The sequence below is a fragment of the Anopheles aquasalis genome, chromosome 2 (genome assembly GCF_943734665.1).
Source record: "Anopheles aquasalis chromosome 2, idAnoAquaMG_Q_19, whole genome shotgun sequence".
Taxonomy (NCBI): domain Eukaryota; kingdom Metazoa; phylum Arthropoda; class Insecta; order Diptera; family Culicidae; genus Anopheles; species Anopheles aquasalis.
Genome location: NC_064877.1, coordinates 59,375,577 through 59,393,179, shown reverse-complemented (window position 1 = coordinate 59,393,179; position 17,603 = coordinate 59,375,577). Strand labels below are relative to the sequence as shown.

Sequence of the window (17,603 nt, the reverse complement as noted above, 5' to 3'; positions counted from 1 at the left end):
ATAATCCAGGTTTTATAAAAGGAAAAACCAGCAACCAATAATGTACATCATGCAGCAACTCGCGGAACACTATGGCTCTCCAGATTGTTAAATTTATATGATCATGCAGACTTCCAACGAAGCCATGGCAGTAGAATTCAAATGCTTAGATTGACCTGGAACCACAATCAGCTTCTGCACCATTTGACGAACATTTTGTGCGCACCGCAAGTTGTGCTCGCCGATGTGTTGCCAATGTTCTGTGTACACCACAATCGCATGCCAACATGCCTGAAACAGCGCATTCCTATAGCACATAAAAGCGTGCTTCGCGAGAGGAATGGATTGCTGAGAGTCAAGGTGACACGAGGAAAAGGTGAACCACATTCTTCGATACACGAATCACGAGGCAGGTTGTCGTACCTTCTCATCGTCCAACGGGAAACGTCCTTCCATTATTGATTGGCAATGAGCTTAGGAGAAACAAGACAAACTCCTTTTCATTTTCAAAATAGAACGCAAATATCAAAACCGAGGACTAGAGAGTTGATGATGGTACAAGATGGATATGCTTTACTTCCACATGAATTCCACGCTAAACCATGGCTTGGCGGTGTATTTTGTTCCCGTTTTTTAGTTCGGTCCATATACCACCATTTGGAATGTCCTGCAAAATAAGAACGAAAAGCTCCAGGGAAGTGCAACTTCCAAGCAAGTAGATCCGAGCGAATGAATAAATTACGTCACAAGCCGTTGCTCAGCCGGATATGGAATGTTATGCTTTGCTTGAAACGCCATTTATAAACAAGCTTTTAATATTAACGACCACGACAATGGTCATGCTGTCAAGTGCCACCAGCACACAACACGGACACACCACAGGGACAGAAACACCGAAAAGAAAATCCGTTTACTGTCAAGCTTTTCATCTTCAGCATGGTCACCTGCCTTTCCTTTTGCTCTTTTATTACAGTTTCTGCTGTTGGTGAAATTCTTCATCTTCAACAGTCCAATGTGACGTCAAACGCGTGCTACCGTGACACAATGGAGAAAGACCTCGAGCTTCCGCTCGCGTCAAAAGTACAACATTGATCGTCAGTTTCATTTCTTACCAACACAATTCCGCTAGAACCATCATCAAAAGAAACAATAATATTTCTCTTTTCCAGCAGTCCAACACAAATGAAAAAGAATCTACGAAATACGTCTCTATTGATGTTCGAACATAAACCGAACCGAACATCAAATGGCCGAAAAGTGGACTCACGCTTGATGGATGCGTCATTCGCTTCTTTTCCTACTACAAACAACGCTTGATGTGAACCGTGAAGTGAATTGTTGAGCTCGTTCCATTACATCGCTTCGCGCAGGGTGGCAGAAAAATGAAGACATCGTTTGCTGATCGCTTCGTTAAACTCAAGAACACCCTTCGGCGCTTTCCGCTCTCACCTTCACAGCTCGTAATCATAAAAATCGACGATACACGTGGCTGGAAAAACTCACAACGACCAATTGCAATACGAAAGCTAAAGTACTCCGCGAACGGTGCGAGAAATTGATGGCACTGGCGTCCTTTGGGGGGAATGATTATGGTATTGTGATCATGGTGCACTGCGGATGGTGTATGCGATTGACATGTTCATCGCTGCCAGTGCCAATGCCGGTGAATGGACAACACACGGTACTGGGGTGGTAGCAATAAGTTGGCTTTAGCCATGGAGGCGCCTTGCACCTGATAGATAAAATGATAGCGATTCCTGATCGCTTTCAATAATGGATGCTACTGGTGTATCTTTTGCGCATTAATCATGCTCACATCAATTTGATTCGAACGCCATTGTTCAGCAGACCAAAATTAAGAAGAACGAAAAGACAATTTCGTTTCATATCGATCTTTGCTCACCGTGTTTAATATGTTTTATGTAAGGCTCCATGGGAAATTGAATTCCACAGATCCACTTTACCTTTGAAGATTGAAAATCCAAACAATTACCCTAACACACCTATTCACATGAAAGCTGTTGCCTTTTCGTTCATTTCTTCTTTCATTCGTTCAGACTTAAAAGCAAAATTGTGTTTCAACATCAGCGGCAAGCTATGAAGCGAGCATTATTAACTCAAAGCACATTCAATCCTCTCAACCTTACATAATGTGAAACACCATCGAGTGTTCATCAAGCAGAGATTGCTCAGAATTTCTAGCTGGTCTAACATTACCAGGCATTACGATTATGAGACCTTTTGCCGTGGTTTATAAAAATCAAATCACATTGCATGGAATGCATTAAATTTACGATAACGGTATCCCTTGGAGCATAAGAGTGCTTAAAATAGTTCATCATTATTATATTGGAAACCGATTTGCTAGCTATTGGCTGGTTGCTATCGTTCAAACATGATTCAGCACCGATTTTAAATAATCCGGTACCGCAACGACAGAATAGACTCTGCTTAGAGTGTTCGCGACTCTGCGAAACAGTAAACCAGATTTTATATCTTCATCCAGTACGGACCAGTAAATTTATCTCATACACACGCTGCTGCTCCGTCCTAAGCGCTGGACCGAAACTACCAATAAATATTTATGATTTTTTCGTTCGTGGTTAACTGTTTCGTTATTCTCACTCACTCCAGTGCGCTTCACACCATCTTTGCTGCGGCCACGCGCTAAATATGTGATCCGTAAAATTCACTACGGAAATTTCATACCTTCAGCACTTTCCTTCCGGATTACTCCAAAAAAGGGAGCCGAAAACGATGAAAAATAATCACCCAAGGACTAAAAGCGAAATTTGAATTCAAGCGTCATCTCAAAAGCGTGGTTCATGTACGAAGCAGTCATTAAGCAAGTTCTCCACCCTCACTCCGCTGCCTCAGCTATGGTTTTATAAATTATTCATGCGACCAATTAAAAACACGGAACTACATCCCAGCATTCCTCATCCACCGCGTGGTTCGACTAGTGCCACGGTGTATAGTTGGCGGCAGCGTTACATAGAACAAGTACAATTCCCGTTAGTGCGAGGGTAATTAAGGCAGATATAGTGGCTATTTGGATAGCAGATAAGTATTCAAATCTCCCATGCACGGAGACACTTTCTGTGAAATGTAGAATGCATTTGGTGCAGCTCACCGAAGCTATCAACCCCTGTTTTTATTCCTTCATCACTGCATTACATTTCAATTACTGAGTTAATTTGAACTGTTTACACCAATTAAACATTTCAAAACTGCGTTGAAGTGTAATTTCTAGTTTTTTTCTTAGTTATTAATGATGGTGAGAAACTATTTTCATGAGTTCTGCTGTTAGTTTTCGTGTAGACTAGTTTACCATCTCCACCAGTACCTATAGACGAATAAAAGCCCCAAAGAAATATTTATCACGATGCACTATTTCGGCTCTAGTCCACATTCTTCTTCGTCATAATAAAACAGTGAATCATATATTTTGAAAAACATTGTAATAATGTAAATAAATTTTAATGTATTGAGCAATACACGTATAATAATAAACAAATCGCAACATCTTATTTTCTGTAGTATTGTTGTAAGAAAAGTAATAAAACGTTTGTTAATATTTGATTTATGTGAAATACTCCATATTAAAATGATCATGAGTGAATTCATCCTAGAAACAAGACTAATTGTTTTTACCTACCTGATGTTATCCTTTCTTATAGGTTATTATAATCTTTCTTGTGCGCCCTGTCGATCCTTTGAATACTTCCACCACGTCACTCGGATGGAAATGTGCGTGTCGTTCTGCCTCAGGTCGTAGGTCGCAAGTGGTTCCGGTCCACTGACCGCAACGCAGATTGTCAATTACCGTAACAGACGTTCTGGTATACCACCGAAACATGAACGATTCCCAGCGAGAAGCACTCATTCATGTCGCAGATTAAGGAAGGTAGCAGCACTGCCACCGACCCGACGCCTTCTGGAAGTGCCAGACACTTCTCTCGACATAACACCCACACAACACCCACTCATACACGGTACCCGCTACCAGAGGTTTTCCAACACATCAAACCTTTTTTTTTTTAAATTCACTTTTGAATTCATATTGCCTTTATTTTTATTTTTCCATTTCTTCCTTCACTTTGCCACTTCCAACTGGTAGTAACGGCAGATTAAATTGGATTCAATTGGATTAACGTTGGCACCATAAGCGTCACATCACTTGGGGATATCATATCTGTTTCCCACAGGGCTGAATGGAGGATGTGGTGTCACTCACTTGCACATGTTCCCACAGTGTCGCACACACGAATCACTCCACCAACTGCAAGATAATACTATAAAATGAGAGAAAGAAATAAAAGTGAAACGAGAGTTCCACAAGTGCTGCAGGCACAAACACGTCAACCATGCAAGCATGAGAAGTGAGCAACGATGCTCCGCATTTCCGTTTCCTCACTTTAACACCCTTTCTCTTCCTGACACATATCCACTTTGCACTATCACCAGAATGCAGCTGAACATTTAGACATTCGAAGAGACATTCTAATGGTCCGAAGCGATAAAATTGCTGCTGCGGCTCCGGTTTAATAACATTCACATGGCGACAATCCGGCCGTTTGTATCCTTATTCCTTCACAGTTGCGGTCACGTTGCGGTACTATGAATTTCTGATTGGTTTCACTGCAGATCAGACGCAAAAACCCACTTGTTTATTGATACCACCTCACCCGAATGCGTGGCCATAACATGCACGAATACCTTGCTAAACGATGCCAAGGATTGCTAACGACAACCAACGGTTTCCATTTCCAAAACATTATAATCACTTCACACCAACACGAAGCAGCACTCTCTCCTCACATTAATCGTAATCACGCACTCTGAATGCTAAATGATTTTGAATCACTTGCTCAGCGGATGAAACGGTTGGTTGTGGTACGAAAGGACGACTGAAAAGCGGAACTACCTTTTTACCTACGATCAACGATGAAGTAATTGGCACAAATTCCCAACCAGACTAACAGGGGAGCCTTTCTCAAAATCTGATGCTCACAGTCCACCTCACCGCACCGCTCCTGACGTAACATGAATTTCGTTTTGATTTTGGTTGTCGCGTAACAAGCAAACTGTATCAAAAAATCACTTCCAACAACACATCAAACACTGAACCATCACAAATGGCTGTCACCGGGGAACTGAGCTCTACGGCGGTCTTGTCGACACTCAGACATCGCTTCGCATGAATCGGAAAACTCACGAAATGGAGCACGCGCTCGCCACGCTACAGCTGATTGAGAGTGAAAAAAGGACCTCCCGAGAGCTCACTCTCATCGCACGTCCTTTGAATATAATACTCCCTGGCTACTATCGATTTATGAATGCACTGAGTGAATGGAGGAGTGCTCTCAGCACGAAGTTCCATCTCCCAGTCCTTCGGAGAGATCCCGAATTGCTTGAACGAAGTATTTGTTTACGTTTGAAGATAGCTCCGTCTTGAATGAATTTTACTCCTGTTCTATTCTCTACATGAGGGAAGCAAGATTGCATGCACAGATCTGATAATCTTATGCCACACCAGTAACAACAACAAAACTGAGTGCTGTAGAAAACCAAAGGCCTATCAGCTATTTGCTTTTCATTCTGCCGCCTTCTGCTTTCGTCCACAGCGAACCCAAAACTAGTGAAATGACCGCCCCAAGCTAAGATTTGGAACGTTGGACGAATTCATTGACTACGCAACGCCATCCACTACGCACGTGACACAATTTTCCTATATCTTCGATGCCACCAGGTATGCCTTGCGGTAGATATTCTATGCGATGCTTTGTGAGCAGCAGCTCTTATCTGTTTTCCATTACTGACAAATCGGCCGTCGTCACAGCCACGTGGGTGTTTATGTTTATAATCGGGACCCAATAAGGCATGAAAATCGCATTTGCATTAAATTATCGCTCCCATGTCGGTGTTAGCTATGTATCCAGCAGCTTAAACTGCCTCAAGAGCTGGACGCCCATCGAACACTTTCGCTATGTTTTCACAACAACATATTTATTTTTATAGTGTTGGCGCTATCCTCACCTCGTGGAGAGTAACGGCCATCATGGTTCGTGCTTTCACACGCATCGCGAGTAACGTCATTACATTAGCGATAGTGTCGCGAAAACCAACAATATTATTTGATAGTGTCACACGCATCATGCGGCGCCATTATTGCACAACACGAAGGACGGCTGCCCTTCCTAGGAAACTGTACACCCTGATAAACGCTCTCGATTGTTGAACCAATGTCATTCGAGCGGAACCATGGCACGCATTTCCTGGACGTGGTCCTTTGAGCAAAACTTCCATTTCGAAACCGACGGTCGATGTGTTACGAGTATTACGAGGAAATAAGATTGTGCCAAATGGTTGCCAAATAGACACAGAGTGAAATGGCAAAACATGCACTCCGGTACACCGTGCCTTATGACATCGTGATATGAGAGGGAGAGCTTGGTTCTAGTTGTCACAGAGACCTTCAACTGGACAGGGCAAGCAGTTAGAAACAGTTTTACAACTAAGCGTTTAGCCCTCTCACTATCGCGGCCACGCTATCTTCAACCTTACTTCGCTCCTTCGAAATTTGTTCGGTTTGCCCGAAACTATACAACTCAAGCTGGACACGCTGTTGCCCCCCGACAACAAAACACATAAAAGACAACCTCATGAATAGCTCATGGAAACGAGGCGAAAGGATTATAAACGAACGCATACCTCGTCCAACAAATGTTTGGTTAACCTCGTTTCGCTGCGAATGAGATTTATGCGAAAAGTTTAGTAGCAGAGGTGGCTCATCAGACAAGAGAAAAAGACCTTAAGAAACAGAAGTGGTTTTCAAAGCACTGTCAAGTGAAGCCACTGGGACCTCTGGTTATGTGAAGCGACCTCACCGTCCGTCACCCCAGCTCAGCACATGTTCGGTCGCCTCAGTAAGATCTTCAAAATATGCATCCCAAGTTTATGACGACCCAGCTACGTACGATACTCGATGGCAATTAAATGCTAATCTCAAATATGCATTCTTTAGAATCATTACAAATAGAACCACCGAGAGAAAGCGGACCAATTATTAGAACCAGTGGATCGGAGTAGATTCTTACATCCAACTCGACCGCTGATCGCTCGATCAATTAATCAGACAGCCTAAGAAACATAAGCGGGGTTATAAATCCTTCTCGTAACAGAACGTGTCCACGGGTGGCCATCACAATACATCCAGAGAACGTCAAAACCATCGACGTGAGATAAGAGGCATATCAGATGAACTCTGATTGAAGAGGTTCGGTCAAACGTTCATGTTGCTACCACCGCTCACGGGTTCAGCTGAAGTCATCAAGAACCCTTTCTATAACCAAAAGGGAAAGTTGGGCCAAGAAAGAATTTGTTAAGATGATGAATGTATCGTCGAGAACAGAATGCAGCGACAAGTTAATAACCGAATGATGGACGATCGTAAATCTCTACGATCGGTATGAATCGACACGGCTTACCGAACCTAGCGCACAATAGGTGGATGTTGGGGTTCTAATGTTGGATCCACCGGAAATAGTGGAAATTCCACCGAAACGGCTGACTGGGAGAATCGGAAAGTGGGAGTGTGGGGAGAGTTAGAATTAGTGAAATCTAGAAAGTGGGAGTAGAATTTAGTATACATCGAGGCCAGTATTTTGTAAGCCATAGAGTCGCGTGTTGGTTTCTTCGCGTCAGTTTCTTTATTCCACAGGTTCCGCAGTGCTGGCCGCGACAAACCGCCATTTCCGCCCATTCGCCATATAGAAGGCGTTGCATATGAAAGGAGATGCTTCTGTCTGAAATATATGCTGCAAGTGGTGAAAGCTCCTTCCTTTCTCCAATAAAACGGTTCACGCAAGTACGATACTCAAGGATGCTCGTTGGTTGTGGCCGTGAAGCAATTACGTTGCCTTGGCGTCCTGTCGCAGCAAATTGGCGGGAGATTGTTGTTTTATCTCATTTGCTTCCGGTGCCAAGCGCCAGCCCACGATCGTCGGCTCTGATGTATCATGTCTGTCACTATCCGAAATAGCTGGCAATATGGTGGCTTCACGCCGTTGGCAACCAACAAAGCATCTCACCGGAACCGCCCTCGTGACATCTTCCAACATGCCGACATTAATTTCCGTTCGCACACACATTACCATACCACAAACACAGCACGCTGCCAGTGGATACAAGGTACCCAAAATCAGTGGAAGCGTTGGTTGTTTGCTTTCTTGGAGCCGGCATCTCATCTCATAGCGACGCGATCGTCCCCAGAGTGAAACCAAAATCTCTGATGCGTAAATGATGTCGAATTATTATTAATCGTATCGAATTAGGGTAGACTGAAGCATCGAATTAGGGTGCAACAGTACATGAAAACGTAAACACACGTGGCACATGAACAGTATCTCAATAAGAGAAGCTAAGCATAATGTCGACAAATTGAACAAACAACCGGCGGCTAAGGAGCAAAATACTGATAACGTGCGCTATGATGGTTATCAGAACAACCATTAGCAACCCACGCCATAGCCTTTGAATATTGGCGCTTCGCACATTCAAGTGAATCCTTTCAGCCGGCCGCAATCGCCGAATGGTCAAGCGCAAACTGCAATCAAACAAATCCTCTGTAATGGCAAAACGTGAACAGCGCGAGGAGCATCGAAACGTTGCGGTTTCTTACATAAAAAGCCCAGATTATCCGATTAATTGTATCCACGATTTAATGTTGGATTCTATTTGATTGCTTTTAATTAAATCTGCTATGCCCACGTTCGTCACCGCAACGATATCATTTGGCCCGCAATTGTATTGTCTTCCCCCCGGAGTAGTGCCATTTATCGTGGCACAGACACTACGCGAGGCAGGCAGCCGAACCAGAATGCACAGCAATGAACAAAAGGTCCAGAAATCAATTCCTTACTCATAAAACAACCGAACCGAGGGCAGTACCAAGAGGGATGGACAGATACTACGCGTGGAAACCGTAATAAACGAGAAGAATCAACGAAGTTTAACTTCTGCTTCCCCCTTTCTGGTTTATTCTCGAAGATAGCGAATTGTCATCCGTTCTGTTTTGATCAGTACTGATATGAATTCATGCTTCATGCTGACTATGCATCAAGTCTCCTTTCGCTCGGACATTTGCTTGGTTACACCGGAATTACGAAATCCTTATTGAATATGATGACCATGAGCATTCTTGTCGACATCTGTACCAAGATCAGAAGTGAAATGCCGGAAGCTGCTGCAAGTTTTGCTCCCATAAACAAATGTAACGGAGAGTAAGAACTCAATACACTGAATGTAAGATGCACAACAATAGAAATACAGCCCAAAAATTTACCATTGTTAAACAAACAGTAGGACAACGTTTTCTGTATCTTTTGCGGAATTAACATGCCTCCGTTCAACGAGGCGTTCAACACAAGTCAGCAGCTGACGCAGAGCAAAAGCGATGTTTCTCCGGAAACGTGATACGGAAGGAAATCCGCCCCTTCCGGCTACACATCTGTCCGAGAAACTCTGTAACAAAATATCGTTAAGCAGTGAAACAACGTTTGTACGAAACAAAAGCTACAAAAACATGAAGTTCATGGGCTACCGTGGAGTATTATTATCAATCGCAAAAAGGATCTCATTTTCCGAATCGAAGGTCGCGAATTCCATCGCGAAATTTGTTAGAAAAATAAAGTTACTTCCTGTGAGCAGTACCGTTTAGAGCACACTCCTGATCCAGTCGACGTATGACTCGATCCGTGTGTGCACCGTCACCATCGGAAACGTGTAGCTGACGAATCCCACCAAGTACTGCACCACATATCCGGCCGCATCATCCAGCTCATTCTGCCAAAACGCGGGTTCGCCCGGTACGATGGGATTGTTAGCGCTTTCCAGGTTGAGGCAGAGCTGCGTCGGCTCAATGCTTTGGCTAGCGTAGTGCTTGTAGCTCTCGCAATCCTTGTTGTACATTGGATAGCTGTTCAGCCACTGCATCTCTATTGTAGGAACACATTGTAGGAAATAAACCGAAGACATTTAGACAGCCAACAGGACAATAAACGTCTTCAACACTTACCCGCTTGCATGAACTGCTTTAGCCGGAAAGGTGTATGAGTTTGATTCTGCCATAGGCATGCCGGTACTTTGCCCGTAGCTGGCTCTACCTTACCCTCCAGCTTCACCAATCCGATATCGTTGCGCCGGTTAGACGCTTCGTACTGTGGGTGTATGATGACCTCTTGCACCGGAATCGTGGTTGAGGTACTGTTGAATCCCAGCAGCACCACCGCCCGATTGGTGCCGATCAGTGAGAGACATTCGGCCGTCGACAGGACAGCACTTTGTGTGATCAGCGTACCGACACACTCGTAGAGAGTTCCATCAACTGTCCGCCATATCACAATCACCTGCGACACGATGGTAGCAAACGGTGTAGCAATTTAAGTACTGTCGTGAATGCCGAAGCACCGGCAGCATGCTTACCACGTGAGGGAACTGGTCTCGCCCAGTCTCGTCCATGTCCATGTCATCGCGAATTTCATAGAAAAGATAAGTCTTACGATGAACTGACTTGTATCGCGATGCACAATCGTCGAGCTCCTTCTGGGCAGCACTAGGTGACAGCTTGTGGGTAATATTCCGTATATGATGCAACGGACAGCAAACGATCGACGCATTAGCACAAAACGAAACTTGTCGCTCTAGTTGCACATCATAGCTGACCTTTGGGCAGTGCTCCACCTCAGTACATTGGCCAGAGCCGGCACCAAATGGCAGTTGACATTGATCCCCAGGTGCCAAGTCACTGTTGTAGAACCGAACTGCGCTCGCCGCTTCGTGTGGTCGATTGGTGAGCAGCATCTTGCTCAACCACTCCATGTGGCTGGCTATCCGTACCGCAATGGCCGACTGTCCATACCCACAGTCTCGGCCTAGCAGGTTAAGACCAAACAGATGCTTGAAGTACTTCTGCAGGCGAAACACATTCCGCTGTACCGCACCACCGTACATCAGCTCACAGGTTTCCGGCACCAGAAAGAGTTCGTTTCCAAAGCACAGATGCTCCTCGCTCAATCCCGTCGTTAAACGAGCCGCATACAAAGAGGAAAGTGTACAGTTGTCTCCTTGGTGTAGATCCGCACGAGAAATCAAACTCTTTGACACACCGTCTGTAAGTAGAGCGTGGAAAGAATACCTGTAGAGCGGCCTTCTTCGAGGCCGTTAGCGCGTCACATCTTACTTATCGTCGGTGTTTGATATAAGTAAAGCTCATTGAGATCCCGTCGGCCCCGACCTAGGAACTCGAATCGATCATCCGGAAGCGCAGAGTGTGGCCACAAACAGGCCGGTAACAGGTACTGGTGGAAGTTCAACGGTTCGTCCAACTTAACGATGGCAATATTGTTGTACAACGATCCGTTCCGATATTCCGGATGGTTAGAAATGCTCGATATATCGTATTGAACGTCTCCGTTAGCAGGCACAATCACGTACGTCGGAGGATACCTGTGAGTGAAGGTGTGTTGGATTAAGCTCGCTTAAACCGATTGCCCAGTGCGCGCGCGTCCGTACCCTTTGAACGAAGTACATTGTGCCAAAGTTACAACGGTACTTTCATCAATCAGCACACCTTGGCAATTGTCGGCACTCTCTGTGTCCCAACCAAGAACTACGGTTGACGTAGGTTCGGCGAGCTGCAGATGCACGTTCTCTAGATCCACCGACTCTGACAAGTCGGTTTTACTCGCGACCACATCTGGTTCGTACTCGCGCAACGTCAAATAGCGTAGTGCACAGGCGTACGGTCGGAACTTCCACTCTGAAAATGCAAAAAGATGTTGGTAATCTATTCGGATTCGGATTCGCTTATTCCACAATACCGGGGGCTTCCTCGCCGTGTGCCTCCAACACGGATCGTATCCACGGTATGTAGCTCGCGACCTTTGTGTACACTCCGGGCAATGATTGACCACACGCGGTACCAAACGAGGTTATGGCCACAATAAAGGGGGTCATTTTGCTGTTGTGTAGTAGCTTCACCTCTAGCGGACCACCGGAATCACCCTGCATAAACGGCAAAGAATGTCTGATAGAAGAGATGTGCATCAGAACCGCGTGATCCACTCAGTTTGCTTACGGGACACGTATCCATTCTAATATCACCAGCGCACATTTGATCCGCTTTGAGACCATCCTTCAAGCCACGATCACCCGCTTGATACTGCCGATTGCACTGCTCCTTCGCAACGGGCCGGAGTGATACCTTCAATAAGCTCGGAGTTTGCGCTTGTCCTGCTCAGCGAAAAAAAAAACAATATTTAGAACAATATCACTAGGATCCGCAATGAGAATGGTTGAGTCCTTACCGAAACCAGTAGCTCCCCAGCCGGCAGCCTGTAGCACGGGGAATCTAATTTCCTCCTCGTTCCACAAGCATGCCGGTGCAACGGTCTCGTTCAATCTGGATTAGAACAGAAGCAGAAAAGTAATTGCTAAATGGCTATCCGCCACACTGAACCTCGGTCCCAACTTACGTCACATGCTGGTCAAGTTTCAACAACGCCACATCATGGTACTTGGCTATGAACCGATGGTCGGGATGGCGAATGATCTCCACTACCCTGTACTGCTGGGCGAACGCATCATCCGTATCGTTGTACAGATCGATATCACCGAGGCGCACCACATCGGGCGCTATGTTGCTGGAAATGATGACTAACGCTATAACCGTCACGAACAGGTTATTCCAGCTTCCTTATCGCCTTATTTCTTACTCTTCATCTGCGGCGCAGTGAGCGGCCGTTAGCACGAAATTTTCCCAAATCAACGATCCACCACAACTCCACCGAACGTGCCCATCCTTCTGCGACCATCCAATGGCCGCTATATGCGCGAACTCCCGCAGAAACGCGGGGCTACCGAAGGCAGGAGCCACTGCATTTCCTCCACCCAAGTGATAGTATCGAAAGTGGCAATCTGATAGACAAAGAGTACAGCGGTCATCGAAAGGAATTGGAAATAAAAAGCACTAGCAGCATCTTACCGTCCAACGATTCTCGTTCATTTGGCATGAGCGCATCTTGAAGACGCTCCTTCAGCTGTGTTCGGGATGCCGGAAGATCGGACCAAACTTGAAGCAAAACAAAACCATTGACTCGTGGCTAGGAACCAAACCAAAAAACACCACCGTACCTTGGTTGGCCAGCAACAACACACTCACGGTAGCTACCAGTGGACGCATCTCAACGCGGCTAAGGACCAACTGAAACGCTAAACACTATGTCAATCTACCTTTAAACCTGCCGGTCAGCGACTTCGGTTGCCCCAAAACCACATAACCGGTTTCCGTCGCAGAACAAGTGTTCAACAAATGCAGAGACGACATCCATTGACACCTTGGCCTTCAAATTCTCCAGACAATCGATATTTACGTTTCTCGTGTTGGCTTTCGGAGTGTTTATGAGTCAACATATAACTGGTTTGTCTATTTTAAGCAACAAGAGAGCAGTTATTTTTACGCATGCCTACAGTTCTGCTATGGTCCAATACGTTGAGATGCGGATGTACAAAACGATGGAAAGATCAGAGAAAGACGAACGACGACTAACTATTCCAACTAGAGCCTGTTAGTCGGTCAAATCTGATCTTCGTGCATTTATTTATTGATTATTCGGTGTTTCCTTTAGGTTGTAAAAAAATATTATCGCCCCAGAGGTATAGTCAGAGATTAGCCCCTTTCTATCATGGCATTCTATTCTTCATGGAATAGCTACACATTGATGCTCCTTTTTTCCTCCGTTTATGTCAAGCAATTTTTTTTTTAATTGAAAATGGTAAAATCGGATCATTCTAAGAACATGCGTATCTCAAGAAATTGATAACCTTATGTCTACAATCTATATGATATTCTTGATCCAGCTGGCGAACCAGGACATACGGCTGTGCACATGGATCGATTTATCTTTCGCCGCCGAATAGCTTGTCATTCCCACCAGATACTCAACACGCTGATCATTATCTTGTCCGCCGTTCGACCAAAACAGTGGATCCCCACTGGAAACGATGTTGTTTTCCTGCCCCATCGCTACGCACAATTGGCTCTGGCTGATGGCGTTTCCAGCCGACCAGGCACAATCCGAATTGTACTTTGCCGTCACATCAGTGTACTCATCGACCGTTTCGTCTGCAATGATAACCAATAGCACTCAATGTTACCAATTCGATCGAAATACTACACCAACGCCACTTACTGATCACAGTCTGAATCATCTTGAACGGTGTGTGCGTTTGATTAGTCCAGAGGCATGCCGGAAACTTGCCCGATGCTGCTGTATCAATTGGGCTCTTTAACCGAACCAAAGCCACATCAAACTGCTTGGTGGTATTAGTGTAGTCGGGATGATAGATGACTTCCTTCACCTCCACGGATGATGCCGTCTCGGACATTCCTAACCGAACAGCCATTGGTTTACTGCCTTGGCTCAACAAACATTGGCACCCGGTTACAACAACCGTTCGGCTGATGATTGTACCGCGACAGTTCCAGCGCATCTGTCCATCCGAATTTTCTGTACCTAATTGTACCTGAGTGAGAAGAGTATGGACAAATCATTCGCGTAAGTTAGCAAGAGGCTGTTTCGGAAAATGTCCAACTGAATATCTACTTCTTACCATATGTGGATTGTCATCCTGGACGGGTCCATTACTGTACATCATTGCCGCTGTTCGGTCACGTTCCTCACGATACATGCCAGCGCAATCGTCCAGCTCTCTTCCCGCTGCTGACGTTTCGTTCACGATATTTTCATAAGGACAGCAGACGATCGATGCTCCAGTACAAAACACCACCTGACGGTTAACAGAGAAACCGTACCGAATGGCAGGACACCGGCTAGCGTCTACACAGGTGCCACCGGCACCATCAACATGCCGACACGTATCTCCTTCCAGCAAATCCGAATTGATAAAGAAAACCGATCCACTATCCTTCCGATAGTCTGGCAGCATAATCGATTTGATCCAGTGAGCATGGTGCGCCAACCGTACACCAACAGCCGGTGAACCGAAACCACAGTCCTGTCCGAACGATGTCAACGCATACGCGTAGCGGAAGGTCTTATCAAACCGCTCAACGAACCCACCGATCGGTCGACCAAAGTCTTGACTACACGTTTCTGGCACTATGTACTGCTCATTACCATAGCACAGATGTTCCTCGAAAAGCCCCCCCGGAAGTCCAACCTTAATGTCGTCCCGGTAGGAACAGTTGCCTGGCGATAGTATCTCTGCACGGGGTAACAGATGAGCCATCATGGGTTCTGCAGAGGAACGGTATCGTTAGATCGTGTTCGCACCCATTCGCATTTTCATTACGGCATTACTTACGGAACACATTTACCGATTTGTTGTGCTCGCTGAAGAAATTCAAATCCCAGCGACCTTGGCCAGCGACCTTCACTTCACTCAGGGGCAGTTCCGCTTCATGGCCAATACAGTATGGGACGAGTGTGTCACGAAAATCGAATCGATCGCGCATCTTCAAGATGCCAATATTATTGCGATGCTCTCCCTCTATATAACCGGGATGGTTGAAATGGTCTACAACGGGCTTTTCCGTATACCCTAATAGATCGCTTCGCACTGCTTTAGCGCGTCGTCTGCATAATATTGTGAAACAGTGCCGGTCGATAATATCATCGTTATTTTACGATGCAAAAGGCGAGTTGCTTACCCATACTGAGTGGTACACTGAGCTAACGTCAGCACATGCTGCTCATCGATGATGACGCCGAAGCAGACGCTAATAAAGCTGAAAAAGCGAATCTCGACGACCGCCTCCGAGTACAGTATCTGCATCGTCGCCCGAGAAGGATCTACCGTTTCTTGTGTTTCCGTCCGGGCAATGACGACGTTGGGTTCATACTGACGAAGGTGCACATAGCGCAGGGCACATTCTGCTGGTTTAAACTTCCAACCTGCCGAAGGGAAGTAAAGTCCGTACAACAAAATCAATTCAGCACTGAGGTGCTGTGTTGCAGATAAAACTCACCCCAAGCCGATTCTCCGCGAGACTCAATGGTTTTCTGAATCCAGGCTACGTACGATGAAATCTTCGTGTAAGATGCTGGCCCGTTTGGAACGCAAGAACCATTCGGTGAGGAGCTTATGCCGACTATGAATGGAGTCATCTTTGCGTTGTGATGCAGATCAACCTGCAGCAGTTTTCCATCGAGGCTCTACGGAATGAATGTTAAGTTCTGCTCATTGCCCTTTGCCCGATGTAAATGCTTACTTACTGAGCAAGTTAGTGGCTCGCTGCCTTCAACACACGCAAAGTGTAGGGAACTGTTAGCTCCATTGCATTCCCCAGTGGCTGGCCGAACATCTACCTTCCACAGCTTGGGCAATCCCCCTGAAATAAGTCATCATTAAGTGTATGCAAGGGATGCTGTAGGCAGTTGAAGTCAAACCTGATCGATCGGTAGTTTGCCAGCCCGTAACATGCATCGCTCGGTAGTGTACCGCATCTTGATTCCACAGGCAAGCCGGAACAACAGTCGAGTCCAATCTGAGCACATATTATACACCACCAGAACAAGTTTCTCTTTCATGTACTTCCCGTTTAGACTCTAGGCGTGCTCCGGCCAACACTCTCATACTCACGTCACATTCGTCTCGAGGCGTAGCAGCGCAATATCGTGATCGCGTTCTCCATCTTTAAACTCCGGATGGCGAATAACCTCTGCGATCTTCAACTCCTGGACGTACTGATTGTCTTCCTCACTGCCGAGATCCACATCTCCCACTCGCGCCACATCGGGAGCCACATTACTGGAAGCATTTTAAGGAAGCTTGATGGTTGCATCAAAACAAACCCCCTTGCCTGCACATCTTACTTCTCATCAACCGTACAACGTGCGGAAGTCAATATGAAGCTTTCCCACACGAGTGTTCCTGCACAGCGCCACTTCGTTATCGCACCAGTCCATCCGATGGCAGCCAGATGAGGAACCTGTCGTGCGGTTTGTCTCGGTCGTACCAAGGGTTTACGTACAGGTTCGTACTGATCGTATTTGTAGTAACGCATCGCACAGTCTAGTTGAGGAACAAATCCGAATGCATTTGCAAATTCCCCGATGCACACACTGTTCGCAAAAACACTTACCATCAAGCGATTCACGAATGTTTGGCATCATAGCCCCGTTAATGGTTTGCATGCGTGCCAAGGCCGCCGTTAAGCTTCGATCGCCATGAGCTATGGCGAAATAATCGTTTTATACAACTGATCGCACGATTGCCAGCGTCAGATGAATCTACTTACTAGGAGCGTGAAATAGTACGACTACTATCACTAGAACAAGCACGCTGGAACGCATCTTACTCCTACGGAGTTCGCACGGAGACTGATAATCTGCCTCTCCATACCAATGCCGTTTGGAGCGCCCGGCATCGATCAGCGAGAGCGTAACCGGTTTGTAGACCGGCGTGAACTTGGCCTTGTCACGGTCAGTGCGATTGGCTGACAACACTGGGTGATAACGGTACTGATGCATTCCCCCCGCATGCGGGGGGTTTTTATAATGTGCTTCATTAACGATTGTAATGTCAGGTATAGAACCGCT

General features: G+C 45.9%; 3 protein-coding genes across 5 annotated transcripts in view; all 3 read right to left on the bottom strand.

Annotated features, from left to right (window-relative positions):
* Positions 1–9,818, bottom strand: part of LOC126571963 (zwei Ig domain protein zig-8-like) — a 43,321-nt gene extending 33,503 nt beyond the window's left edge. Inside the window, exons 1-2 of one of the 3 annotated variants that reach the window (XM_050230896.1) lie at positions 9,694–9,818; positions 3,638–4,261 (exon numbers count right to left, since the gene is read on the bottom strand). The gene's annotated coding sequence lies outside the window, so the exon portion shown is untranslated. Of the gene's footprint in view, positions 1–3,637; positions 4,275–4,906; positions 5,117–9,693 lie in introns of those variants that run through there. The other 2 variants (XM_050230894.1, XM_050230895.1) reach the window with 2 other exon arrangements.
* On the bottom strand, positions 9,697–13,052 carry LOC126576137 (uncharacterized). The gene is made up of 11 exons (XM_050237284.1): positions 13,025–13,052; positions 12,756–12,957; positions 12,516–12,683; positions 12,348–12,442; positions 12,119–12,273; positions 11,862–12,045; positions 11,554–11,800; positions 11,222–11,487; positions 10,465–11,150; positions 10,058–10,388; positions 9,697–9,977 (listed from the first exon to the last, which is right to left on the bottom strand). The coding sequence occupies exons 1-11, from the start codon at positions 13,050–13,052 to the stop codon at positions 9,697–9,699; spliced, it is 2,643 nt and encodes an 880-aa protein (XP_050093241.1).
* Positions 13,053–13,620: 568 nt separating this feature from the next.
* Positions 13,621–17,373, bottom strand: LOC126581377 (uncharacterized). The gene is made up of 12 exons (XM_050244978.1): positions 17,303–17,373; positions 17,147–17,236; positions 16,878–17,076; positions 16,645–16,812; positions 16,452–16,549; positions 16,278–16,393; positions 16,031–16,217; positions 15,713–15,956; positions 15,367–15,638; positions 14,653–15,299; positions 14,232–14,565; positions 13,621–14,164 (listed from the first exon to the last, which is right to left on the bottom strand). The coding sequence occupies exons 1-12, from the start codon at positions 17,355–17,357 to the stop codon at positions 13,878–13,880; spliced, it is 2,697 nt and encodes an 898-aa protein (XP_050100935.1). The 5' UTR covers positions 17,358–17,373; the 3' UTR covers positions 13,621–13,877.
* Between the last annotated feature and the right edge of the window lie 230 nt (positions 17,374–17,603).